The sequence below is a fragment of the Oryctolagus cuniculus genome, chromosome 11 (genome assembly GCF_964237555.1).
Source record: "Oryctolagus cuniculus chromosome 11, mOryCun1.1, whole genome shotgun sequence".
NCBI classification, from domain to species: Eukaryota; Metazoa; Chordata; class Mammalia; order Lagomorpha; family Leporidae; genus Oryctolagus; species Oryctolagus cuniculus.
Window position 1 is genome coordinate 92,179,532 of NC_091442.1, and position 24,024 is coordinate 92,203,555.

The 24,024-nt window shown below is 49.1% G+C and overlaps 1 protein-coding gene and 2 pseudogenes across 7 annotated transcripts in view; 2 read left to right on the forward strand and 1 right to left on the reverse strand.

The window, feature by feature from the left end:
- The window catches only part of POC1B (POC1 centriolar protein B), a 117,770-nt gene extending 116,641 nt beyond the window's left edge, over positions 1-1,129 (reverse strand). For 4 of the 7 annotated variants that reach the window (XM_017342011.3, XM_008256874.3, XM_017342010.3 and 1 more), the window contains exons 1-2: positions 811-1,129; positions 48-132 (exon numbers count right to left, since the gene is read on the reverse strand). In XM_017342011.3, the coding sequence (XP_017197500.1) occupies positions 48-132; positions 811-825 (100 nt within the window). In that variant the 5' untranslated portion in view covers positions 826-1,129. Of the gene's footprint in view, positions 1-47; positions 495-810 lie in introns of those variants that run through there. The other 3 variants (XM_070052685.1, XM_070052687.1, XM_070052686.1) reach the window with 3 other exon arrangements.
- A 6,061-nt stretch (positions 1,130-7,190) lies between these two features.
- LOC138844406 (ATP-dependent RNA helicase DDX19B pseudogene) lies at positions 7,191-8,827 on the forward strand (annotated as a pseudogene).
- Positions 8,828-10,211: 1,384 nt separating this feature from the next.
- LOC138844232 (carboxy-terminal domain RNA polymerase II polypeptide A small phosphatase 2 pseudogene) lies at positions 10,212-21,610 on the forward strand (annotated as a pseudogene).
- Positions 21,611-24,024: the final 2,414 nt, after the last annotated feature.

Here is a 24,024-nt window from a genome sequence, read left to right on the forward strand (position 1 = left end):
ACCTGAGCTTCTGTCTCCTTACACAAGATAAAAACAGTGACACCTACCAAGTTGTTTGCCGTTAGGGCTGAAGCCCACGGAGGTGATCGCCGCTTTGTGGCCTTTAAAGTAACGCTCCAGAACGGGGTCCTCCTGCGAAGGAAAGTTGTCGACGGTTCAAACCAGATGTGGACCCCGCGTGCAGCGGCTGGGGGTCGACGGTCCACACAGCCGCAACGCCAGGAACCTGCCCCCATCGCGGGCTTGGGGTTGCGGGGCGGCAGCAGCGCCCCGCGGGGAGACGCCGGGCGCCAGCTCGTCCCGCAGCGCCGGGAAAATCGTGCAATCCCGCTTCCCAGAAGCAGGCGCCTCTAAGGGACGACCTGAGGTGGGGTTGGGCTCATCTGAAATGCACGTTCCCAGGCGCCGCGGCTCCAGTCCGCAGGTGCAAGGAGGCGCCCGGGCTTTTGCACTTTTCTTAAAAAAAAAAAAAAAAAAAAAAAAAAAAAAAAAAAGTCCCAGGTGATTCTGACGCAGGCGCTCCACGGAGCCCCTCAGAGAATTCTGGGGGTCATGGGGTCGCTTACGCTCCTTCTCGAGTTCTGGGACGCGCAGAGGAGCGTCGCGGAGCCCGACACGGGCTTGGCGCTCCGGCCGCCCGGTTCACAGTGGGAGAGGCGGACGCCCCCCAGGCCAGGGGCGGGGGGCAGCACCTCAGGACCCCGCTGCCGACACCTGCTTCCATCTCCTCCAGGTGCCGCCGCGACCCTGCCCCGGCCCCCCAACCCGCGGGACCAGCCCCGGCCAGGGCCCCCCACAGCCCGTCCTTACCGGGGAGGAGGCCATGGGGGAACGGTGGGCGCCGGGCTCCTGCGGGCGGGGGGAAACGGGGGCGGGAGGGAGGAGGGAAGGGGAGAGGGTGAAAAGGGGAACCGCGAGGCGCCCGGAACCGTCTGCTCGGAGCGGCAGCACCTCCCGGTCACTACAACAACGGCGGCCCAGTCAAACCCCGCGCTCCAGGCATGGCCAGCCGAGCCTCGAGACTCCGAGGCCGGAGCGGGGGTCGGGGGCGGAGGGGTCGCTGCCAGCGACTGCGCGGGACGCTCCGGGGCCAAGTGCGACGGTACACCTAAGCCACTGTTTACTAATGCTGGCGTTCCCTTTCGGTTTGACGCCTGGAAAGAGAAGGAAGTGGGGAGCGAGGGCATTGTAGGCCTGTGATCGATGCAATCGGAGTTCTATTACATGTTAAAGAGCCAGCGCTCGTTGGTTTCAAGTTTGTCCCCGGTAATTTATCACGGGAGAGGGGGCGTGGCGTAGGGCGGTGGAGTTTTGATGTGAAGAGGAACAGCTGGCTACTTCTCAATACATTCAAAGGAACTAAAATCCTGGAGGACAGATTTGAATTTGTTTAATCTCTTTACCAAACAGTGCCCCGCATGATAATAATGCTGCACACTGGAGATGAATGGACGAATAAACCGCATCTCCTTAACCTTTTGGGCTGTATGTTTCTTTATCTGCTTCTTTGCGTATGCTTTCCAGGAATGCATTTACCAGCAGCGCATTTAAAATCTTTAGGAAGACTTGGAAACATGTTTTAACGTATTAGCTCAAATGGTAACTGTAACTATTTATACAACAGGGTTTCAATGCACATAGTATCATTTCTGGTTCAGTAACACTGTAGAAGTTGGAAGAGTTATAATGTTCCCAAATGATAAACTTGATTCTTAGATCCTGATCTTAGAAGTCATGCAGAGACCGCTTTTTCAATTCTAAAAATATCTTGTTTTTTTTTTTTTTAATCCTGAAATTACATACACAATAAAGTTTCTTGGCAATGTAAAATGGGATAGGCCACAGCTGGTAAGATACACGTTCTATGTAAATGAGAGGTATACTACCACCTTAATTACAGGTTCTCTAGTTGTCTAGAGATTGCATTTAGCTTTAATAAGTTCTGCAGATAACAATTTAACGGGTAAGAAATAGCTTTAGATTGCAGTGTTACTTTAATTCAAGTATATGATTGTTGAATTTCTCCTGTATGTTTGGCCCTGAGGGATATAAAGATGATTGAAATGTTTTTCCTGCCTTCAAGGACTCAACCATCTAGATTGATATGGCTAATATTTTAGCATGTGTAATGTTGATTTAGCGGCTCAATTCGCAGAGATGCTGAAGCAACATGCTCGTAAATAGGGTGGGATCCACGGTTCTACGGATTAACAAGCTCCGTACACGATTGCTATGGGAGTCTCAGCTGTGTACATTGAGAAACATTGCTGTAGTCCAGGGGGTGATATATTTAACAGTGTTGATGCCAGCAATTTGTCAACAAACTCTGGCAAGACTCCAAGTTTTGCTCCTTATTCCCAGTCTAAGTTTGATTAAACACACACACACAATCCTGGCATGCTTAAGCATAATACTGGATGCTGGTAGGAATGTAAAATGGTGCACTGTGGCTCCAGCAAGTCTACAGCTAGGTATAGCCCACAAATACTGAAAGCAAGGACTCAGATGTTTGTATTACATTAGTAACAGCCCCAAAGTGAAAACAGCCCAAGTATTCAACAAAGGAATAGATAAAATATGATAACTACATTCAATGAGATATTATTCAGCCACTAAAATAATGAAATTCTGATGCATGCTGCAACATAGATGACCCTTGAAGACATTATGCCAAGGGAATACATTATGGTTGATGACTTTACTTCTTTAAAGTACCTAGAATGGGTGGATGTACAGAGACAGAAAGGAGCTGCGGCTAAGGGAGAATGGGGAGTTACTGACTGATGAGGGGTGCAGAGTTTCTGCTGGGGATGAAGTTCTGAAAATAGTGGTGATGGTTGCACGGCACTGTGAATGTGCTCAACGCCGGTGAATTCTAGCCTTAAAAATGGTGAAAATGGAATGTTCAATGTTATGTGTATTTTACTCAAAAAAAAAAAAATAGTACTAGAATCTTAGGAGTAATCAAGACCTCAGATCTCTTTTAGCCATGATATGTCTGATATTGGACATAGCAGGTTAACTAAAAAAAGGAAGAAAAAGTTGGACACTTAGAAACTAGTTCAAGGGGGGCTGGTGCTGTGGCGTAGTGGGCTAGGCATCCGCCTGCGGTGCTGGGCCCCTGCACCCATGTGGGAGACCTGGCAGAAGCTCCTGTGGCCATTTGGGGAGTGAATCAGCAGATGGAGGACCTTTCTTTCTGTCTCTCCCTCTGACTGTAGCTCAAATAAAAACAAATAAAATCAAAAGATAGGAAGGGAGGAAGGAAAGAAAAGAGAGAAACTTGCTCAAGGGACTGGCACTGTGTAGCAGGTTAAGCTGGTGCCTGCAATGCTGGCATCCCATATGGGCAGCGGTTGGGTCCTGGCTACACTGCTTCCCAGCCAGCTCCCTGCTACTGGCCTGGGAAAGCAGTGGCAGATGGTCCAACTGCTTGGGCCCCTGCACTCACATGGGAGACCTGGATGAGGCTCCTGGCTTCGGCCTGACCCAGCCCATTGTAGCCATTTGGGGGAGTGAACCAGTGGATGGAAACTCTCTCTCTTTGTCTCTCCTTCTTTTTCTCTCTGTAACTCTACCTTTCAAATAAATAAATAAATCTTTGAACAAAAAGAAACTAGCTCAAAAGAATAATTTAAGATTTTTCTCAGTTTAAAATTTCTTTAAAATTTTAATTTAAATTAGTTTTTAATAGTCAATGTGATTTGTAGAAACAATTCTAAGAACATAATGATTTCTCTAAGTTCTTTAGAAAATGTTTTTTTAAATTCCAGTTATCAAAAATACATGATTTTGCCAGCACCGCGGCTCACTAGGCTAATCCTCCGCCTTGCGGCGCCAGCACACCGGGTTCTAGTCCCGGTCAGGGTGCAGGATTCTGTCCTGGTTGCCCCTCTTCCAGGCCATCTCTCTGCTGTGGCCCAGGAAGGCAGTGAAGGATGGCCCAAGTACTTGGGCCCTGCACCCGCATGGGAGACCAGGAGAAGTACCTGGCTCCTGCCATCGGATCAGCGCGGTTGGAGGGTGAACCAACGGCAAAAGGAAGACTTTTCTCTCTGTCTCTCTCTCTCACTGTCCACTCTGCCTGTAAAAAACAAAAACAAAAACAAAAACATGATTTTGGGGCCAGCGCTGTGGCGTAACGGGTAAAGCCACTGCCTGCAGTGCTGGCATCCCATATGGGCACCAGTTTAAGTCCCTGCTACTCCACTTCCAATCCAGCTCTCTGCTATGGCCCGGGAAAGCAGTAGAAGATGGCCCAAGTCCTTGGGCCCCTGCACCCACATGGAGACCCGGAAGAAGCCCCTGGCTCCTGGCTTCGGATTGGTGCAGCTCCAGCCATTGTGACCATATGGAAAGTGAACCATCAGATGGAGGACCTCCCTCTCTCTCTGCCTCTCTGTAGGTCTGTCTTTCAAATAAATAAAATTACCTATTTTTCCATCACCTACAGCTCAGCTCAAAAAAAACCTGTCATCTGCCTGTGCTGTGCTCACTACATGCAGGGCATTCTTCTAGGTGTCCTACAGATCTTGACATTTAATCCTCATAATACTCTTATTAGAGAGATACTATTACCATTTCCACTTTACACATGAGAAAATTCGTGTGCAGGGCCACATACTGTGGCACAGAAAGTTAAACCACTGCCTGTGACTCCAGCATCCCAAGTGCCAATTTGAGCCCCCATTGCTCCCCTCCTGATCCAGCTCCCTGCTAATGTGCCTGGGAAAGCAGCAGATGATGGCCCAAGTCTGCAGGCCCCTGCCATCCACGTGGGAGACCCCGATAGAATTCCTGGTTCCTGGCTGTTGTGATTATCTGGTGAGTGAACCAGCAGATTCAGGATTTCTGTTTCTTCCTCTCTCTTTCACTCTGCCTTTCAAATAAATAAAAATAAATAAATCATGTTTTTAGAAAGGAAAATTGATGTGCAGAGACTTGCCTATGGCACACAGCTGAAAAGTACCAGAGTGAGCTGTTCAGACAGCCAGCAGTCTGTCTCTAGAATTTGCTGCTAATCATAAGTCATGAAGTTTTTTTTGCAAGATGGCAAACACATTGTAAATATTCAAAATATTGTATACTAGCCAAAGTTGTAATAGTTTTACAAAAATTTAAAAAGTAGGACCTTCTTTGTTCCTATTCCACAGTCTTCAATTCTTACCCCAATTTCCCCTTCCATTGATCTTTTTCATAATTTAATTTTGTTCTTTCCTTTTCCTTCACCTTTAAAAAATTTTTAGAAAAATTTATTTATTTAATTGAAATGCAGAGATAGAGAAAGAGAGAGAGATCATCCTACTTGATTCCACCAAAGCCAAGGCTGGGCCAAGTCCAAAACCAGGACCCTGGAACTCAATCCAGGTCTTTCCTGTGGCGGCAGGGATTAAACTACTTGACCCACCATGCCCCAGGGTACACATTAACAAGAATCTGGAACTGGGATTGGTGGTGCTGGGACATGAATCCAGGCCCTCCAATATGAATATATGTAGGCGTCCCAGGAGGCACCTTAATGGCTATGCTAAATGCCCACTCCTTTCCTCACTTCTACAACCAACCAAAGCTTAGAGGTTCAAACCTACTTGAGTCCACATAGTTTTGCTTGCTGCATTGATTATTAGGGACCTCCTCAAATTGCAAGCTTATTGTTCACACAGATGGAAGCCACAAGCAAAATCAATGTTTGACAACCTACAAGGTATCATTGATGACCAAATACTAGCAAAGGCAAACTGGTCTTTAATTAGTTCTCCTTTTCCAGGTTCCTAATAAGCCAGAAGTTGAATTTATCCACTTGAATACAAAAAAGGCATTTTTTGGCGGTTGCCTGCAAAATCAGAAATTCAGGTGCAGCACAAATGCGCCACCTAGTGTTCACATTACTGTATGGCATGTGAACTGAATGTATTTGGCAGCTCCCATACAGGTGGAGGAATTCTTTTTGATATGCGGATACTTCAAAGAGCTCCTGGGGAAATGGGATTAAATGATACATTTATTTCAGTTCCAAAAAATTTGAGGGGTGGACATTGTAGCACATTTTATAGGTCGCAATTTGGGACACCCATATCCCATATCTAAGTACCTGGTTTAAAGTCCTGGCTTTGCTTTCCATCCAGCGTCCTGCTAAAGCACACCTTGAGAGGCTACAGGGGATACTTTAAGTACCTGGGTCCCTGTCACCCATGTAGGAGACCCAGGTGGGGTTCCATGCTCCTGACTTTGGATTGGCCCAGGCCTAGCTGTTTTGGACATTTGAGAAGTCAACCAACAGATGGAAGATTAACTCATTTCTCTCTCTCTCTCTTTCTCTCTCCTCTCTCTCCTCTCTCTCACCCCCTTTAGTTTTTAATTAAATAAGACTTGAAAAAGTGCATAGTGTTTTTACAATATCCACTTCCATGAACTTTCTGAAGACCCCTCATTCAGCTGCTCCAAAGTGCAGGAGTAAATGAACAGGAAAATACCAGACCAATTTAGGTCACTAAAGCATTAGCACATTTTTAAAGACCAAATGACCCATTTCTGTCAACATTTAGTTCTCAAATCCCATGAACTGTGTCTTCATAGGGTATTTTATCATCCCCTCGTCTGTCCTCGTGGCTCCCGCCTCTCTGCCGCCCTCTTCATACACCTTCTACAGTATTTCAGTTACACCTACCTTCCTGTCTGACTTTGGGCCTCTCCTGCCACCTGTTCACCCTGTGCGCTGCCAATAAACACCTAAGAACCAGAAGGGACTTATTAACCATACAGATTTTCAGACCCACCCCAGAGGTTCTGATTGAGATCCTGTGTGGATACTAGAAATCTGCCTATTTTCAGCAGCTTTCTAGGTTACTATAAGATGCACCAATATACAGCAGCCACCCAGCATATACCACAAACCTTCTTTAAGGTGCACTTTAAGCGCACTTCAAAATGCCTCAAACCAAACCCTATCTCATGTCAACCACCCAGCTCCCCTGGGCCAGTCCTCACGCTATCTCAGTCAACTATGCACACCCACACTTTGGAGGTTCTGCCTCAACTCTTCCCCTAGCCATGAATGCCTGTGCTCCTCTCTTCTTCCAACTTCCACACAGAGAAACCTGGGAAAACATATTTACATTAAAATATATTTATGTGAAATCATCTTTTTCCTGAGCCTACCCTCCTATAAAAACATAACATTACTGCTTCCTTTGGGTCCCCACAGGATGCTACTTAGAGTCCCACTCACTCTGTCTTATGCTGCTGCATTACAGCTCTCATACGTTTGTACATCTGCCAGTGCTCATTGTAGTGAGTGATGAGCTGTGATGGCCACGGCTATAGGCTGTGTCCAAGGTCGAGCCATGGGGCAGTTTCCGCTCACCTTGCCCATGGCTGACTTGAGCATCTTGCATCTTAAAAAGAGAAAATCAAGCCAGATGCCAATGGTGCTGTTGCCAAGATCAAGGCTAATGCAGAGAACACAGACAAAGACCAGAAAGAGGTCAGAACTGCCCACTCCTTGCCCGACAAGCTGATCAGAAGCGTCTTGTCAACAAAACAAATCAAGTGGAAGTCCTGCAGTGGGATCCCAATTTCACTCTACTCAGCGAAGTCTCAAAAGAGCTCTGGCTGATACCACAACTTATCCAGGGAGTCTGTGCCAAGGGTTTCAACCACCCATCCAAGACACAAGAGACTCCTTTGCCTTTGATGCCTACTGAACCCCCACAGAACTTAACTACTCAGTCTTGGTCTGGTACTGGTAAAGCAGTTGCCTTTATGTTAACCATGCTCAGCCAAGTAGAACCTACAGGTACCCTTGGTGTCTCCATCTCTCCTCAACATGTGAACTTGACCTTCAAACAGGAAAACTGATTAAGCAGATGGGCAGATTTTATCCTGAACTGAAGCTGGCTTGTGCTATTCGAGGCAATAATTGGAAAGTGGTCAGAAGATGGGTGAGTAGATTGTCATTGGCAGCCCAGGGCCTGTCCTGGACTGGTGCTCCGCGCTCAAGTCTGGTGACTTCCAGAAGATTCAAGTGTTTGTTCTGGACGAGGCTGATGTGATGACAGCTGCTCAGAGCCACCAGGATGAGAGCATCTGCATCCTGAAGACACTGCCCAGGAATTCCCAGATGCCGCTTTTCTCTGCCACTTTCAAAGGCTCTCTATGGAAGTTTGCCCGGAAAGTGGTCCAAGACCCTAAAGATATCAAACTAAAGCCTGAGGAAGAGACACTGGACACCATGAAGAAGCATTATGCCCTGCGCAACAACAGAGATGCAAAGTTGCAGGCCTTGGGCCACCTGTGTGGGCCATCACCATTGCTCAGGCCATGCTCTTCTGCCACACCTGCACAACAACCAGCCAGTTAGCTGCAGAGCTCGCAAAAGAAGACCAGGTGTTCGTGATGAGTGGCAGAATGATTTTGGAGGAGAAGGTCGCTGTGAGTGAATGCTTCCGAGACAGCAAAGAGAAGGCCCTGGTGACCACCAAGATGTGTCCCTGTGGTACCCATGTTGAACAAGTGTCTGTCGTCATCAACTTTGATCTTCCCAAAGACAAGGATGGGAACCCGGACTGTGATACCTACTTGCACCAGGTCGGCCGCATTGGCCACCTTGGCAAGAGGGGCCTGGCTGTGAGCATGATTGATGGCAAGCACAGCGTCAACTTCCTGAACATAATACGGAGCATTTTAATAAGAAGATGGAAAGATTTGGAGGAGACTGAGAAAATAGGCAACTGAAAGCTCTGCCTCTCCCTGGTGCCTACCCTCGGCACAGCTCCCACCTCGGTGATGAGCGTTCTCAAAGCCCAGACCCTGACAGGCACCGAGAAGACAAAGGTACGTGTAGAGAGGAACTACTCACCTCACTTTAAATTACATTTGCACTTGACAGACATTTGTGCAAATGATGGGAGATGGCAGAAAAATTGTTCACACACCTCTGGAAGATTAGGTGTGAATACAAATAAATTTACATTTTGGAAAAAAAAATAAAATCTAATGGGAGATAAGACTCACTGCAGGCCGGCGCTGCGGCTCAATAGGCTAATCCTCCACCTTGCGGCGCCAGCACACCGGGTTCTAGTCCCGGTCGGGGTGCCGGATTCTGTCCCGGTTGCCCCTCTTCCAGGCCAGCTCTCTGCTGTGGCCAGGGAGTGCAGTGGAGGATGACCCAAGTGCTTGGGCCCTGCACCCCATGGGAGACCAGGATAAGTACCTGGCTCCTGCCTTCGGATCAGCACGGTGCGCCAGCCGCAGCACGCTGGCCGCGGCGGCCATTGGGCCATTGGAAGGTGAACCAACGGCAAAGGAAGACCTTTCTCTCTCTCTCACTATCCACTCTGCCAGTCAAAAAAAAAAAAAAAAGACTCACTGCATGAAACAATTGCTGAAACCAACAACACAAAATGTTATGTGAAACAGTAGGTCCATAGTAACCATAGAAATGTTCCAAATGTGGGGCTGGCACTGTGGTATAGTAGGTTAAGCCTCCTCCTGTGGCACCGGCATCCCATATGGGTGCCAGTTTGAGACCTGGCTGTTCCACTTTTGATCCAGTTCCCTGCTAATGCACCAGGGAAAGCAGCGGAAGATGGCCCAAGTACTTGGGCCCCTGAACCCATGTGGGAGACCATGAAGAAGCTCCTGGTTCCTGGCTTCAGACCAGCCAAGATCTGGCCATTGCATCCATTTGGGGTCTGAACCAGCAGATGGAAGACCTCTCTCTGTCTCCCCCTCTTTCTATCTGTAACTCTGCCTCTCAAATAAACAACAAATCATTTATTTATTTATTTTTATTTTTTTCTTTTTGACAGGCAGAGTGGACAGTGAGAGAGACAGAGAGAAAGGTCTTCCTTTGCCATTGGTTCACCCTCCAATGGCCACTGTGGCCGGCGCACTGTGGCTGGCACACCACGCTGATCCGAAGCCAGAGGCCAGGTGCTTTTCCTGGTCTCCCATGCAGGTGCAGGGCCCAAGCACTTGGGCCATCCTCCACTGCACTCCCAGGCCATAGCAGAGAGCTGGCCTGGAAGAGGGGCAACCAGTACAGAATCTGGCGCCCCGACCGGGACTAGAACCAGGTGTGCCGGTGCCGCAAGGTGGAGGATTAGCCTACTGAGCCACAGCGCTGGCCTAAAAAACAAATCTTAAAAGAAGAGAAATGTTCCAAATATCTGTATAATAATTTTACTACTGAATTTTTACTATGTCAATTATAAAAACATTTGATTCATCCTTAGCAATGTTGTTTTTATATCAGAAAAAATTTTATAGGGGAAAAGTATCTTTATTCATGATTCTTTTAAAAGGTTTCTTTTTATTTTTCTTTTTTTGAAAATTTATTTATTTTGCTTGAAAATCAGAGTTACACAGAGAGAGGAGAGGCAGAGACAGAGAGAGGTCTTCCATCTGATGGTTCACTCCCCATCTGGCCACAACAGCCGGAGCTGCGCCGATCTGAAGCCAGGAGCCAAGAGCTTCTTCTGGGTGTCCCACGTGGGTGCAGGGACCCAACTACTTGGGCCATCTTCCACTGTTTTCCCAGGCCATAAGCAGAGAGCTGGATCAAGAGAGGAACAGTTGGGACATGAACCAGCAACCATGTGGGATGCTGGTGCCACAGGCAGAGGCTTAGCCTGCTATGCCTCAGCACCGGCCCCTAATATGATTTTTAAAAGGTAGTTTGATTAGTGGAGAAGTGGTTTCCAGGGACTGGGGTAGGAAGGAACAGGGAATGACTACCAATGAGAAAGGGACTTCTTTTTGGGGTGATGAAAATATTCTGGAATTAAATAGGGGTGATAGTTTTACTCTTGATGAATGAACTAAAAACCACTTTTTCACATTAAAAACACTATATCAGTTGTTCTAAAACTTTAGTGGGTATCAGAATTACCCAAAAGATTTATTAGATTTCCACCTAAGTTTCTGTTTGTCAGTCTGAAATGGGGCCCAAAAATTTGAATTTATGTAAATACAAATTCCTAAGTGTGATGCTTACGATATGGGTGAACTATCTCTTGGTCATCAGCAGACTACACAAAATTTAAGGAAGACAGACAGGAAGTAGAACGGCATTTGCTAGGGGCTGGGGAAAGGGTGTGAAGATGGTGGTTTACCATTTCATTGGTATGGTGGGTCTGTCCAGGTGAAAAAGTCCTGGAGGTGGATGACAGTGATGGTTATAGAACAGTTAGTACAGTTAGTATCACTAACTACACACTTTAAAATGCTCATAATGTAAATATTACATGTATTTTACTACATTAAAAAAAGTTGGGGGTAGACATTGAAACGGAAGTACACAAAGATTCATGGGACAAACTTCAGTACAATGGAGAGCACTAGAGGAATGAAGGACTGGCATTGCTGGAGTAGTGGTAGTAGGAATGTAAAGAATGAAATACACATGTGTGCTGGTGTGATGTACTTAAAATGAATGGGGCGGGCAGAAAACTGATGCTGTCCTTGGTCCTGAGCCAACAGTGCCTCTGGGCAATTGGTTGTTTTACCTATGCTGAGAAACTGGTATCTCCTCTTCTAAGGCTATGTTGGTATTCATTCATTCACTCATTCATTAATTCATTTGAAGGGAAGAGTGATGGGGGAGAGACAGAGAGGAAGAGAGAGGGGGGAGGAGGGAGGGAGAGAAGGAGGGAGAAAGAGAGCAAGCAAGACAGAGAGAGAGAATCTTCCATCTGCTTGCTCACTCCTCCCCAAATAGCCACAATGTCCAAAGCTGGTCTGTGCCAAAGCCAGGAGCTCAGAGCTCCATCCCCATCTCCTACTTGGATAGCAGGGACCCAAGTACTTGGGGTATCTCCGCTGCTTTCTTAAGCGCATTAGCAGGGAGCTCAATCAGAAGCAGAGCAGATAGGACTTGAATCAGTACTAGACCACCCTATTTACCGCAGTTCCTCTTTTAGTCATTCTCCATCCATCATGCTTTATTTTTTCATTGCCCTTGCTATTCCCTCTGCTTTGAATGTTCTTCTCCAAAATCTGTGTGTGACTGCATGGTTTTTTTTTCCCCTTTCATACAGTTCTCTCACCTTTCTAAAACTGGTGCCTCCTCTCATTCCTTATTGCATCCCACAACTGTTTTTCTACAAATATGTATTCCTCCCAACTAAAAAAATGGGAAAATAATTTAAACAGATATTTTACCAAAGAAGATATTTAAATGACCAATAAATGTATGAAAAGATTCTCAACATCAGTAGTCATTAGGGGAATGTAATCAAGACCACAGGGAATTACTACTTTATACCACTAGAATGGCTCTGATCAAAAACATAGATAACAACAAGAGTCGGAGAGGATGTGGAGAAACTGAAACCCTCATAAGCTGCTAGTGGGAATGTAAAATGGTGCAGTATTTTACACCCAGGAATGGAATTGCTGGATCCTATGGTAATTGTACACTTAGCTTTTTGTTTAAGCTTTAAGCTTATTGCCTTTTTACAAAGAGAAAGAGAAACAGAGAGATGGGGAGAGAGATCCCATCCTTTGGTTCACCTCCATCATTTGGTTTCACCAAATTCCCCCAATATCCAGGGCTGAGCCGGGAATTCCACCCAGGTCTTCCATGTGGGTGACAGGAACCCAACTGCTTGAGCCATAATCTACTGCTTCTCAAGGTGCACATGAGCAGAATCTAGATCAGAAGTGGATCTGGGACTGGAACCAGAGGCATCCCAAGTGGCACCTTAACCACTGTGCCATAATATACACCCTTATGTTTAACTTACTGAGGAAAAGTTGCAAGTCCACAGAGTTTGGCCATTGAAATGTTCAAACTTTTTTTTTTTATTTTATGAGTAGAGTTATAGACAGTGAGAGAGACAGAGAGAAAGGTCTTCCTTCCATTGGTTCACTCTCCAAATGGCCGCTATGGCCGGTGTTGCGCCTATCCAAAGCCAGGAGCCAGGTGCTTCCTCCTGGTCTCCCATGCGGGTGCAGGCACCCAAGCACTTGGGCCATCCTCCACTGCCCTCCTGGGCCATAGCAGAGAGATGGACTGGAAGAGGAACAACTGGGACTAGAACCTGGCGCCCATATGGGATGCTGGCACTGTAAGGCGGAGGATTAACCAAGTGAGCCACGGCGCTGGCCCCATTCAAACTTAAAAAAAAAAAAAAAAAAAAACACCACCATATCAGCCACAAATTCTACCTACCCCCCATCTGTATGCACCTGCTATGGTCTAGATATGGTTTAAAGTGGTGCCTGCCACTCCTGTATATGATCTTGCCATTGTGATGCCAACCACCATGAGGCCCGCAATAGAGCAGACCAGATGCCACTGTCATACCCTTGATCCTTCAGAACTGCAAACTGAATGATTCTGTTATACAGATAGAAAACAAGTAACGCAAGGAGTAGGACGATTGCTAATCATGAGTACCTGAAAATATGGAAATGGCATTGAAAGTAGGTAACAGGTAGAGGTGGGAAAAGTATATAGGTGCTGCAAATGAACCAATGCATGTGATTCTGGTGAAAGACCAGAAGACTGGAGAAGAACTAGTATGTGTTACAGATTAGCAAAGTGATCATGATCAGAATGCTGGTAGAAATGTGGACAGTAAAAAAAAAAAAAAAGTTAAAATTAAAATTAAAAAAAAAAAAAAAACAGAAAGCAATGTGGACAGTAGAGGCCATGCTGACAAGGTCTCAGATGGAATGGGGAACCTTCTATTGAAAACTGGGAAGGCCTGGCCGGTGCCACAGCTCACTAGGCTAATCCTCCACCTTGCGGCGCCGGCACACCGGGTTCTAGTCCCGGTTGCCCCTCTTCCAGGCCAGCTCTCTGCTGTGGCCAGGGAGTGCAGTGGAGGATGGCCCAAGTGCTTGGGCCCTGCACCCCATGGGAGACCAGGAAAAGCACCTGGCTCCTGGCTCCTGCCATCGGATCAGCGCGGTACGCCGGCCGCAGCGTGCCAGCCGTGGCAGCCACTGGAGGGTGAACCAACGGCAAAAGGAAGACCTTTCTCTCTGTCTCTCTCTCTCTCACTGTCCACTCTGCCTGTCAAAAAATTAAAAAAAAAAAAAACTGGGAAGGCCACATATGGCACATTGTTACAAAGAACCTATCTGTATTGTGTATATGCCCTAAGGCTTCCTGGAAGGCCAAACTCAGGAGCAATGAAGTAGAATCATTGGTAGATGAGATATCTAAACAAAGCAGCATCCGGGCTGCCATATGGTCATTGTTGGCTGGTTTCTGTGAGATTTCTGTGTATATTGAGACTTGGGGACATAGGGAAGTAGAGAAGAAAGATTTGGAAAACTTGCAACATGGCTATGAGAAGAGCAGAGAAAATGCATGTACCCATGTATGGCCCAGAGATCACTTGCAAGAGATCTTAACAACTAGAAGAAATCAGGTGCTATGCATCAGGACAAAGGGATAGAGGCCAGAGAACATCTCAGAAATCTGTGAATCCACCTCTCCCTCCACAGACCCAGAGACCTTGGAGACCAGATTAGTTTTGGGGAACAGGCCCAGGGTGTTCTCCATAGGATTGCTATGTAGGGCCGCCTCAGGATTCTGCTGTCCAGCAAAGTACTATCTGGCTGCTCTAACTGTGGTTCAGGTGGGCCAAGTGAGGCTTCCACCACCACTCTACACTGCATAAGTAGAAGGCCTTGGAAGAGTCCATATAGTGCAAATTTTGCAGGCATGCAGAATGCAAGAGTTACAGTGAGATGGTGGCTTCCAACAAGATTCCAAAGGAAAGCCTACAAGGCCAGGCAGGGGCCTGCTGAAGGGGCTGAGATTATCCAATAGTATTCCTAAAGAGCAGGGGGGGGCGTGGCCAAGACCTCAGCAAGGGAGAGCTGACAGCAGTGTGCAATACTACCGTGGAAAACCTGTGGGCACCAACTGCTGAGTAGCTACATGGGATGTGACCTGCAAAACCATGGAAGTGGCAATGCCTGAGGCCTTGGGGGCTCACTGCTTACCACAATACACAGGTTTCAGACTGAAGTTTTAAAAATTAATGCCTGCTCTGCTGAGTTTTATAATCCGCGGGCTGGTGACTCTTCTTCTGACCTGTCTAGAAAAGCTAATCTTACGCCTGTTTCACCATTGTATCTTGAAGTGTGTGGCTTGTTTTACATATAGAGGCTCACCTCTAGAAGGAGTCTGCCTTGAATCTCAGATAAGACTTTAGACTTGGGCCATCTTTGGCTGCTTTTCCAGATGTATTAGCAGGCAGCTGGATCGGAAGTGGAGCAGCTGGGATTTGAACTGGCATCCACGTGGGATGCTGGTGCTACAGGCAGCAGCTTTAACTTCTATGCCGTGGTGCTGGCCCTACCCATTTCCTTCTTAAGCTCTTCAGCTCTAAGGCGCCATCTTCTGTTCGGTCCTTCCTGATTGTTTGTGGGTACACTTCTTTTTCATAGCTCACCAACATCTATGCCTTCTCTGCACTCTTCAACAGCAGTCTTTCATTTGGGCTGAATTCACCTTTCCTCTTGTGTTTCCGGAGAAGTCGGGTTAATTGAATTATGTTCCATTGACTGGATCCTTACAGGCTTAATCCAACCAGACCATGACATTTCCTTGATCATAAAGATGTCTTCACAGTTGTTCTACTTGGCAGGGAAACTGTTTTGTTCTGTGGGTTCTGTGGTAATTGATTGATGCTATCACCGCAGAAATGAACAGAAACATCTAGTGGCACCTGCCATTGGCAGCTATCTTGTCACCACAGTGAATGCCAATCTGAGGAAGAATAAAATGAGCAAAGAGGGAGGGCAGAGACAAAAGGCTCCCTGGGAAACAGTGATGCCCAAGTTTATTATACCAGTGGTTTGAGTTTTCATTTACACCAACTGAAAATACATGTAGCATTTGTATTAACCAAAGAACAGGTTTCCTAGTGTGCAGTTACAAAACAAACTCCTGGGGTAAGCACTTGGCCTAGCGGTTGAGGTGCTGGCATCTGGTATTGGGGTGCCTGGGTTTGAGTCCTACCTCTGCTCTTGATGCCTGCTAATGCAGACCCTGAGAGGCAGCAGGGCCTGGGTTCCTGCCAGCCATGGTGGAGGTCTGGATTGAGCTCCTGGCTCCCAGCTTTGGCCTGTTCCAACCCTGGCTGGTATAGTCATTTGGGGAGTGAACCAGCAGGTAGGAGATTCTCTTACTCTCTTTCCCTCTTAGACAAAATAAACAAAGCAGAAGATGGCCCAAATCCTTGGGCCCCTGTCCACATGTGGGAGACCCAGATGAAGTTCCAGGCTCTTGGCTTCAGCATGGCCCAGGCCCAGCCATTGTAGCCATTTGGGGAGTGAACTGGTAGACAGAAGATTCTATATGGTGAATGTTCAGAACAACAACAAAATTAACATTAGCTTCAGTACAAGGCCTGGAGAGCAATATTTCAATTCCTGCCTTTCAGAGATGGGAAGCCAGAGGTCTATAAAGGCTTGTTGACATGTCCAACTGCATTCAGCTACTCAGGGACTGCACCGAACCTACAGGTCACACAGCCAGCACTGAGCTCAGGCTGCTCCTTGAATGATGGCAACTTTATCATCTTCATGCATGACTAGAGACGTTCTCTATGAAACCTGATTTTGGTCTTTAGGCTCTATTGCTACAAAAGAGTACCTCAAAATGTTTGTGGAAATAGATATGAAGAAAAAGAACTATGGATTTCAAAAAAATTTTTTATATAAGCCTACCTTTTCCTTCTGTGAGCTTTCTGAAGTACCCTTGTATTCATTCTACAAATATTACTGAGCACCCTACTGTGCAGTGTATTAGGTATTGGGCACATAAAGATAAGTAAAAATGAAGACAAGGGAAGAAAACTCCTTACCTTCTGCACCCCAATGGATAACAAAAATGAGTGATGTATGTTGCCAGATACAACAGAGGTGGCCTAACTGAATCATGTGAATTACATTGGACATGCTTACACTGGAAACGCCATAATAAAATCACTACTCATCTGAACTTCAAGTTTAAACTGGGTGACTTTTATTTATACTGACCAAACCCAGCAACTCTAGCCACATGGGGCCTGGGAAGGGCTGGCACATCCAGGCTTCATTCAAAGGTAGTGTTTGTTGATGGGGGCCGGCACTGTGGCTTAGTGAGTAAAGCTACTGCCTGCAGTGCCGGCATCCCATATGGACGCCAGTATGAGTCCTGGCTGCTCCGCTTCTGATCCAGCTCTCTGCTATGACCTGGGAAAGCAGTAGAAGATGGCCCATGTCCTTGGGCCCCTGTACCCATGTGGGAGACCCGGAAGAAGCTCCTGGCTCCTGGCTTAGGACTGGCGCAGCTCCAGCCATTGCGGCTAATTGGAAAGTGAACCATTGGATGGAAGACCTCTCTCGCTCTCTGCCTCTCCTCTCTCCATGTAATTCTGACTTTCAAATAAATAAATAAATCTTAAAAAAAAAAAAAAGGCAGTGGCTGCTATTTAGCCTCAGGAATCAATACCATGGAAAATGGAGCCCATACTCCCAACTCTCTGAAACGATAAAGATAAGCTCAAAATCCAAAATTGTAGTTAAAGTCTCCCTATGTGGAAAGGAAACACAAGGAAGTCAGTCTGTGGACTGTGATGGTGTATAAGCTCCACAGGAGGACCTCTTTCTCCCACCCAAATGGAGAGCCATTGAGTTATACAGGTTTCAGGTTGAGCTCAGAACATCAGCTTTGATCCTGATGATGTGATAATAAAGAACCTAGCCTACCTATATAAGAGTACTTCAACAAGTTCATAGAAAGCGAAAAAAATTTAACTCCATACATAATTTTTTCCATAATATACACTCTCTTAATTTTTGAAGACCCCATCATTTGCATGGATTTCAAACATTTTTGCAACAAAATAAATGTACCTTTTAATCCTATTTACATGAGCTTTTTAAAATACATTTAACCAAATAGGCTTGTTAGAAAGCTACTGAATTGCTCTAATCCTCCTCTCTCCCAATCCAGCCCTTCACCTCTGCAAGGTAGAGTTTACCCTACAGCCAAGAGACCTACCAAAATCTCTGCTCTCTACAGAGACAGAGGTGGAGTGGCAGATGAGCAGAGTATGCCTGGTCCCTTATTCCAAAGTCTACAGATAACTCTGCCCCCTGGTGGACAAGGAAAGAGAAAGAACAGAGGAAACAGTAAAAGGATTGTCACTCCTGGGAAGTCCCTCCATATAGGAACAGGAACTGGAGAATACATTGCTCCCAACTTCCCCAGTCAGCTGGATTTGGCCCATGAGGCCTCAGTTCTGCTCACCTGACTCAATCTCTGACAGGTCAATAGAGGGACTGATGTGATCAACCAAATGCATGGATGTGCTATCAGTACTTTGATGCATATGTATCTTTCCAGGACCCTTATCTACAGAGGTGAATCTACCTGGCCTATGTGTGCATTTGGGTCAGGATGTTATAGAAGGATTCTTCCTACCTTCTTTGTCCCAGTATCTGCCAATGCCTCAAGACAGGAAGAGTTCAACATTTCTATGTTCTAAAGGGAAGGGTTGATGCACCACCTCTCAGGACTTCCAAGGAGGGAACAACAAACCATTTTTGTGGGTCTCACTGAATATTCATCTCAAAGTTGAGTTGCAAAATGGAAAGGTTCTTTTTAAAAGTTATTTAATTACTTGAAAGGTGGAGTGACAGAGGAGAGGGACAGATATAGGGACACACAGACACCCACACAGAGAATCTTCCATCCTCTAGTTCACTCCCCAGATGGTTACAATGGCCAGGGCTGGGCCAGGCTGAAGAAGCCAGGAGCCTGGTACTCCATCCAGATCTCCCAAGGGGATGGCAGGGACCTGTGTACTTGAGCTACCATCTGCTGCTGCCCCAGGAGCATTATGAGGGAGCTGGATGTTTATTTCAGTTTAAAAAGCAGAAGTCCAGTTTTTCATAATTTTCCATGAACTTTGTGAAGACCTCTTGCATTGCAGATACTGTCCATTGTCGGAGCACTCAGTACTGAAGAGGAGAGAGGAGAGCCGTAAGTAAAGAAGTTGGACACAGTGCAAGAGTACTTCAAAAGGTCAGGGGAAATGAAATAAAAAGAGTTTACTTTAGCACAAAAATTTTTTAAATTTATGGCATATGCAGGGCAAAAAGTCTGAAAACCATTCATTTGAACAGGGAGAAAGGTTAATGGAACATGTAAAAGACTCATGGAAAATGCATGACCAACTGCAGGGATTTCAAACTTTCTTGGCACCAAAATAAACTTACCTCTTAATCCCATATTTTCTGAACTTTTGAAGTACCTGCCTGTCAACATAAGCTGGCAGAGACTAGCTGCAGCAACATAACAGGGTCACTGACGAGAGCTTCATTGAGAAAGTGTTTACCAAGATGTGCAGGACTGAAAAGCCAAAGTGGCCTGGTGCCATGCTAGGGGCCAGCAAGCAGAGAGCCATTTCCTTGTTTAGAACTCAAGGGGAAACATGGGAGCCAACAGGAAGGAACCAGGAATCTTGGGGTCTGCACGAGCGGCAGGAGCCTTTGATAGAGGGGCACTGCCTACTCCTAGGAGCCCTGATGGGAGGGATCTAGGGAGTAACACCCCAGGCTCTCTCCTCTTCCTCAGCACTGGTGACTTCCACGTGTTCCCATCATTAAGTCCAACTGGGAGGGAAAGGGAGCCCACTCCTGCAGTGTCTATGGCCAGCATCCAGGAGCTCAGACCAAAGAAGAAAATTGTAGAGAATATATACAGGAGGACAAACATACACGGCTCGGAAGGAGAGGAGCATTTGGAAGGGCATGTAGAAGATACCAGAAAGCTTCGTGTGGGTCCTGGGATGTCATGGAAGCTGTCGACGTTAAGGGCACCGCCAGAGCTCAGGATTCTCCATGTGGGACCCAAACTGAGGAGCCCAGAGCTGCCACCAGGGAATAGGGGCTGAGGGCACCCCGGGGGGAAGCTGTTCCCCGGGCTGCTGGCCCTCCATATAGGCCACCTCCCTTCCCGGCCTGGGGAGGGAACAGAGCGGGGAGGTGAACAGCTGTGGGAGTCGGAGTTCCAGGAGGTGGAGCCAGGAGCAGGCCCTGCCTAGGCCCCCCAGCCCAGCCCAGCTCAGCCTGTGCCCCGCCGACCCTCCCACACAGCCAGCCCCAGGGCCTGCGGGATTGTTAGATGGAACATGGCTCCATCATCACCCAGGCGCAGAGAGAAGACGTCCTGGTGCTCACCACGCAAGGCCTGGTCTTCAAACCCTCTCCTAAGAAGTCCCGTGGGCGCAACATCTTTAAGGCCCTTGTCTGCTGTTTTCGTGCCCAGCAGGTCGGCCAATCCAGCTCCTCCACTGAGCTCACCGCGTGCGAGGAGGAAGCCAACACCATTGCTGAGTCGGTTCTCCTCCAGTTTGACCAGATCCCAGGGGCCTGCCTGCTCCCAGAGGTGACCCAAGAAGCTCAAGGAAGGATCTGGGTGGACACGGACCTGGACGACACCCTTGGGCATAGCTCCTCTGAGCCCATCAACAACGCTGACTTCATCGTGCCTGTGGAGATGGAGGGGACCACTCACCGGGGGTACATGCGAGTTCCTGAGACGAATGGGGGCGCTCTTCCAGTGTGTTCTCTTCACTGCCAGCCTGGCCAGGTACACAGACCCTGTGACGGACCCGCTGATCCGCTGTGTGGTGCTCCGGGTGCGCCTCCCCCGCGAGTCCTGTGTCTTCTACCAGGGCTGCTACACCAGCCTGGGAAGGGACCTGAGAATGCTCATCCTGGACAGCTCGCCTGCCTCCTACAGCTTCCACCCGGAGAACGCGCTGCCCGTGCAGCCCTGGTTTGACGACGTGGCACACACTGAGTTGCTTGCTGAATCTGATGCCCATCTTCTAGGAGCTGAGTGGCGCACACGACGCGTACACCAGCCTCGGGCAGCGAAGGGCCCGGTAGCCTTCCCAGCTTCCCGGCATGGGCCTCGCCCACACTGTGCCTTTATAACCAGCCAGACAGACCGAGCCGAAACTGGAGGACCTCACCCAGCCGGGCCTGGAAGGAGCGCGGAGAGGGAGGGCAGGTTAGACGGTGCAGGCGCACAGCACAGCCGCCCTGAGCCGCCTGCTCGCTGGGGTGTGGGCCCGCACACAGCGGCTGCCCCAGGATGTGCCATGTTTGGGGGCAGGGGAGTCGCTGAAAGATCAAGATTCTTCCCAAGGTAATTGGTCTCCTTTGTGTCCCCCAGGAGCCGCTGGGCTCCGCAGGCTTGAAGACTTGCAAGCTCCGTTGCCAAATCATGGCCGCCCCTCAGTGCCAAGGAGGGAGGAAGGGCAGAGGCCGCCTCGGGGCGCCTCGGGCACACACCTTTCTGAAACCCTTCCTCAGCCCGCTGCTGCAGACAGAAACATGACACTTGTGGGAAGTTGCACCCCGTTTCCAGAACCCTGTGGCTCCAGCCGAGTGCCTGGCAGACTCCCTCTCCGTGCCTCCCCGCGGCTCCCGCCAGGCCTCCCTTCACATTTTCACCGCAGTCTTGACCTTGTAGGGCAGGTGGTCCTCGGCCCGCCCCGGAAGAGGACAAGAGCTGATTTCCGTTCTCCTGACCCTTGTTCTTTAAATTCTGTTTATAGGCCTGCGCTGTGGCTCACTAGGCTAATCCTCCGCCTTGCGGCGCCGGCACACCAGGTTCTAGTCCCGGTCGGGGCACTGGTTTCTGTCCCGGTTGCCTCTCTTCCAGGCCAGCTCTCTGCTGTGGCCAGGGAGTGCAGTGGAGGATGGCCCAAGTGCTTGGGCCCTGCACCCCATGGGAGACCAGGAGAAGCACCTGGCTCCTGGCTTCGGATCAGTGCGGTGCGCTGGCCGCAGCGTGCCAGCTGTGGCAGCCACTGGAGGGTGAACCAACGGCAAAAGGAAGACCTTTCGCTTTGTCTCTCTCTCTCTCTCTCTCTCTCTCTCACTGTCCACTCTGCCTGTCAAAAAAAAAATTCTCTTTATAAACGTGGCGTTTGGGGCCTAGTTTGTTTCTGGTGAAGCTACAGCCCTGGGCTGACAGCGAAGGTGAGCGACGCTCAGGGCATAGGGCGCAGAGACGTGTGTCCCCCTCCCCACTCTCCTTGTGATCTGCTGGCCACGTGTAGGTCACCTGCTCCTCCCGGGGGCTCTGTGGCCCCGCCCCCCTTCCCGTTATCTTTGGCAGAGCTCTTTCTTGCTGTGTCTTCTGTCCCCAGCCGAGCTCTCTCTGTTCTAGCCTGCATCCTTCCTGGCTGTCGCTTTTCCTCTCCAGAGCCTCGGAACTCCTGCGTTTCTGTTGGGTCTCCCGCCTCCAGGAGCAGTATGAGCAGGCCCTTCATGCACCTGCTCTCTGGGTGTGTCTGGTTCCCAGTGGTCCTCACCGGTGAATGCTGTAACAGTCACCAAGAGGAAGCATCCCAGGGTAGCAAAAGCAAAACGGAACGGGCTGCCGTGATTGCGAGCACAAAGAGCCCTCAAAGAGGGAGCCCCACTTCTGCGTCCCTGCCTTCATCATGGCCTTCCCCGTGGCTGGGTGGGGCTCTCACCTCTCTTCCCTCCCTCCTGCTGGGCTGGGAGGGGAGGGGTTGCTGTCCCCTGTCTGTTCCCTGGAGGTGATGTCACAAAGAATTTGGGAACTGCTTCAGAGGCAGGGGCACCGCCCACTCAGGACCCACCCCCTTGTCCCTGTCAAGTTCCCCACACAATGCAGCCTCAGGAGATAAACAGCAGCAAGGACGGGGGTGGCGGGGGCAGCGCTCTCTGTCCACTCGGTGGTGCCAGCTCCTCTCCCTGGCACGGGGCTGCAAGGTGTCCTGGAAGTGTGATCATCGCTGCTGCCCTCAGTTCAGCCCGGGGTTCCGTGGCAGCCCACTGTGCTTTGGATCCAGGCCTGGGCTCAGGCTGCATCCTGCAGCTACAATAGGGGCCTCTCGCCCAGCCCTGACCCAGAAGGTTAGCGCTTTGCCGAACCTTCAGTCGAGCGGGTCCAGCCAAGCTCTTCTGACCAAACAAGCAATAAGAGCTCGAAGCTGGGCGGGTTCCAGAGCCCTTGCTGCCTCCTCTTGCTCTCTGTATTCCAAGTAGACGAAGAGCCCCTGCCACCCACTTTCCTATCCCGTTCGTCCACCAACCAGCCCAGTGGGACTGTGTTGGAACCCTGCCGGCCACCTGCAGCTCTTCCACAGCCGCCGCTGCACCCTCCTTCCCCCAGAGGCGGCTCAGCCAAATCTAAACATGGGCCACCCACGCGGACCCGAGCCAGCCTCAAGTCATTATTTGCTGTCTGGCTTCCGGTTCCCGGTTTCAGGGTTGTGTTAGGAGCACGGGATGATGGCAGAACTTGATCCGCAAAGTAAACAGGTCAGACTGAGTTTTCGAGGGGATGAAATTTGGGGGCGGGGAGAGCCACATCACTCCAGGACCTGTTCAGGGACTTCCCACTGGGGACTGGTCTTTGGGAGTCGGTAGTCCCATCCCCCACTTCCAGCCTGGTCAGCGCGGGTTTAAGCCATGCCAGGACTCCGCCCCGTGCCGAGTTCAGTTCTGTAAGGTGCCTCTTGATGTTCGTGCCCCTATCATTGGGGGAGCTTTGGACACAGGACCAGTTTGGAAAAGGGTCAGGTAAGGGAGGTAAGGGTGCTGGCTCTGCACATTGCGGAGGGGACCCTCCGGAAGCCCCCCCCCCCCCCCGTCCCTTCCTAGAGAGGCAGAGTGAATTTGCCTCGGGTCAGCCTGGGGTCCTGGGCCTGGCTCCCTCGTGCCTCCCAAAGCTTTGTAAAACGGATGAACTCCCCTCTGTTACAGTGGTCCAGGCACTCCCTTGTGCTAAACACCCGGCATCGGCATGCAGCTGGTGGCCCACGTATTCTGCTGCCGCTTCGTGTTCCGGAGGCCTCGTGCAGATGGGCAGTCCCCATGGAAAGCTGTCCTGGGGCCCGAGTCCCAGCCAGGCCACTGGAGGAGGGCGGTCAACCCCCTACCCCTTCGGGTCTTCAGTTGGTTGCCTGCCTACTCAAGCCGCCTCTCTCGACAAAATGGAGCTCTGTTTTGTCTGTATTC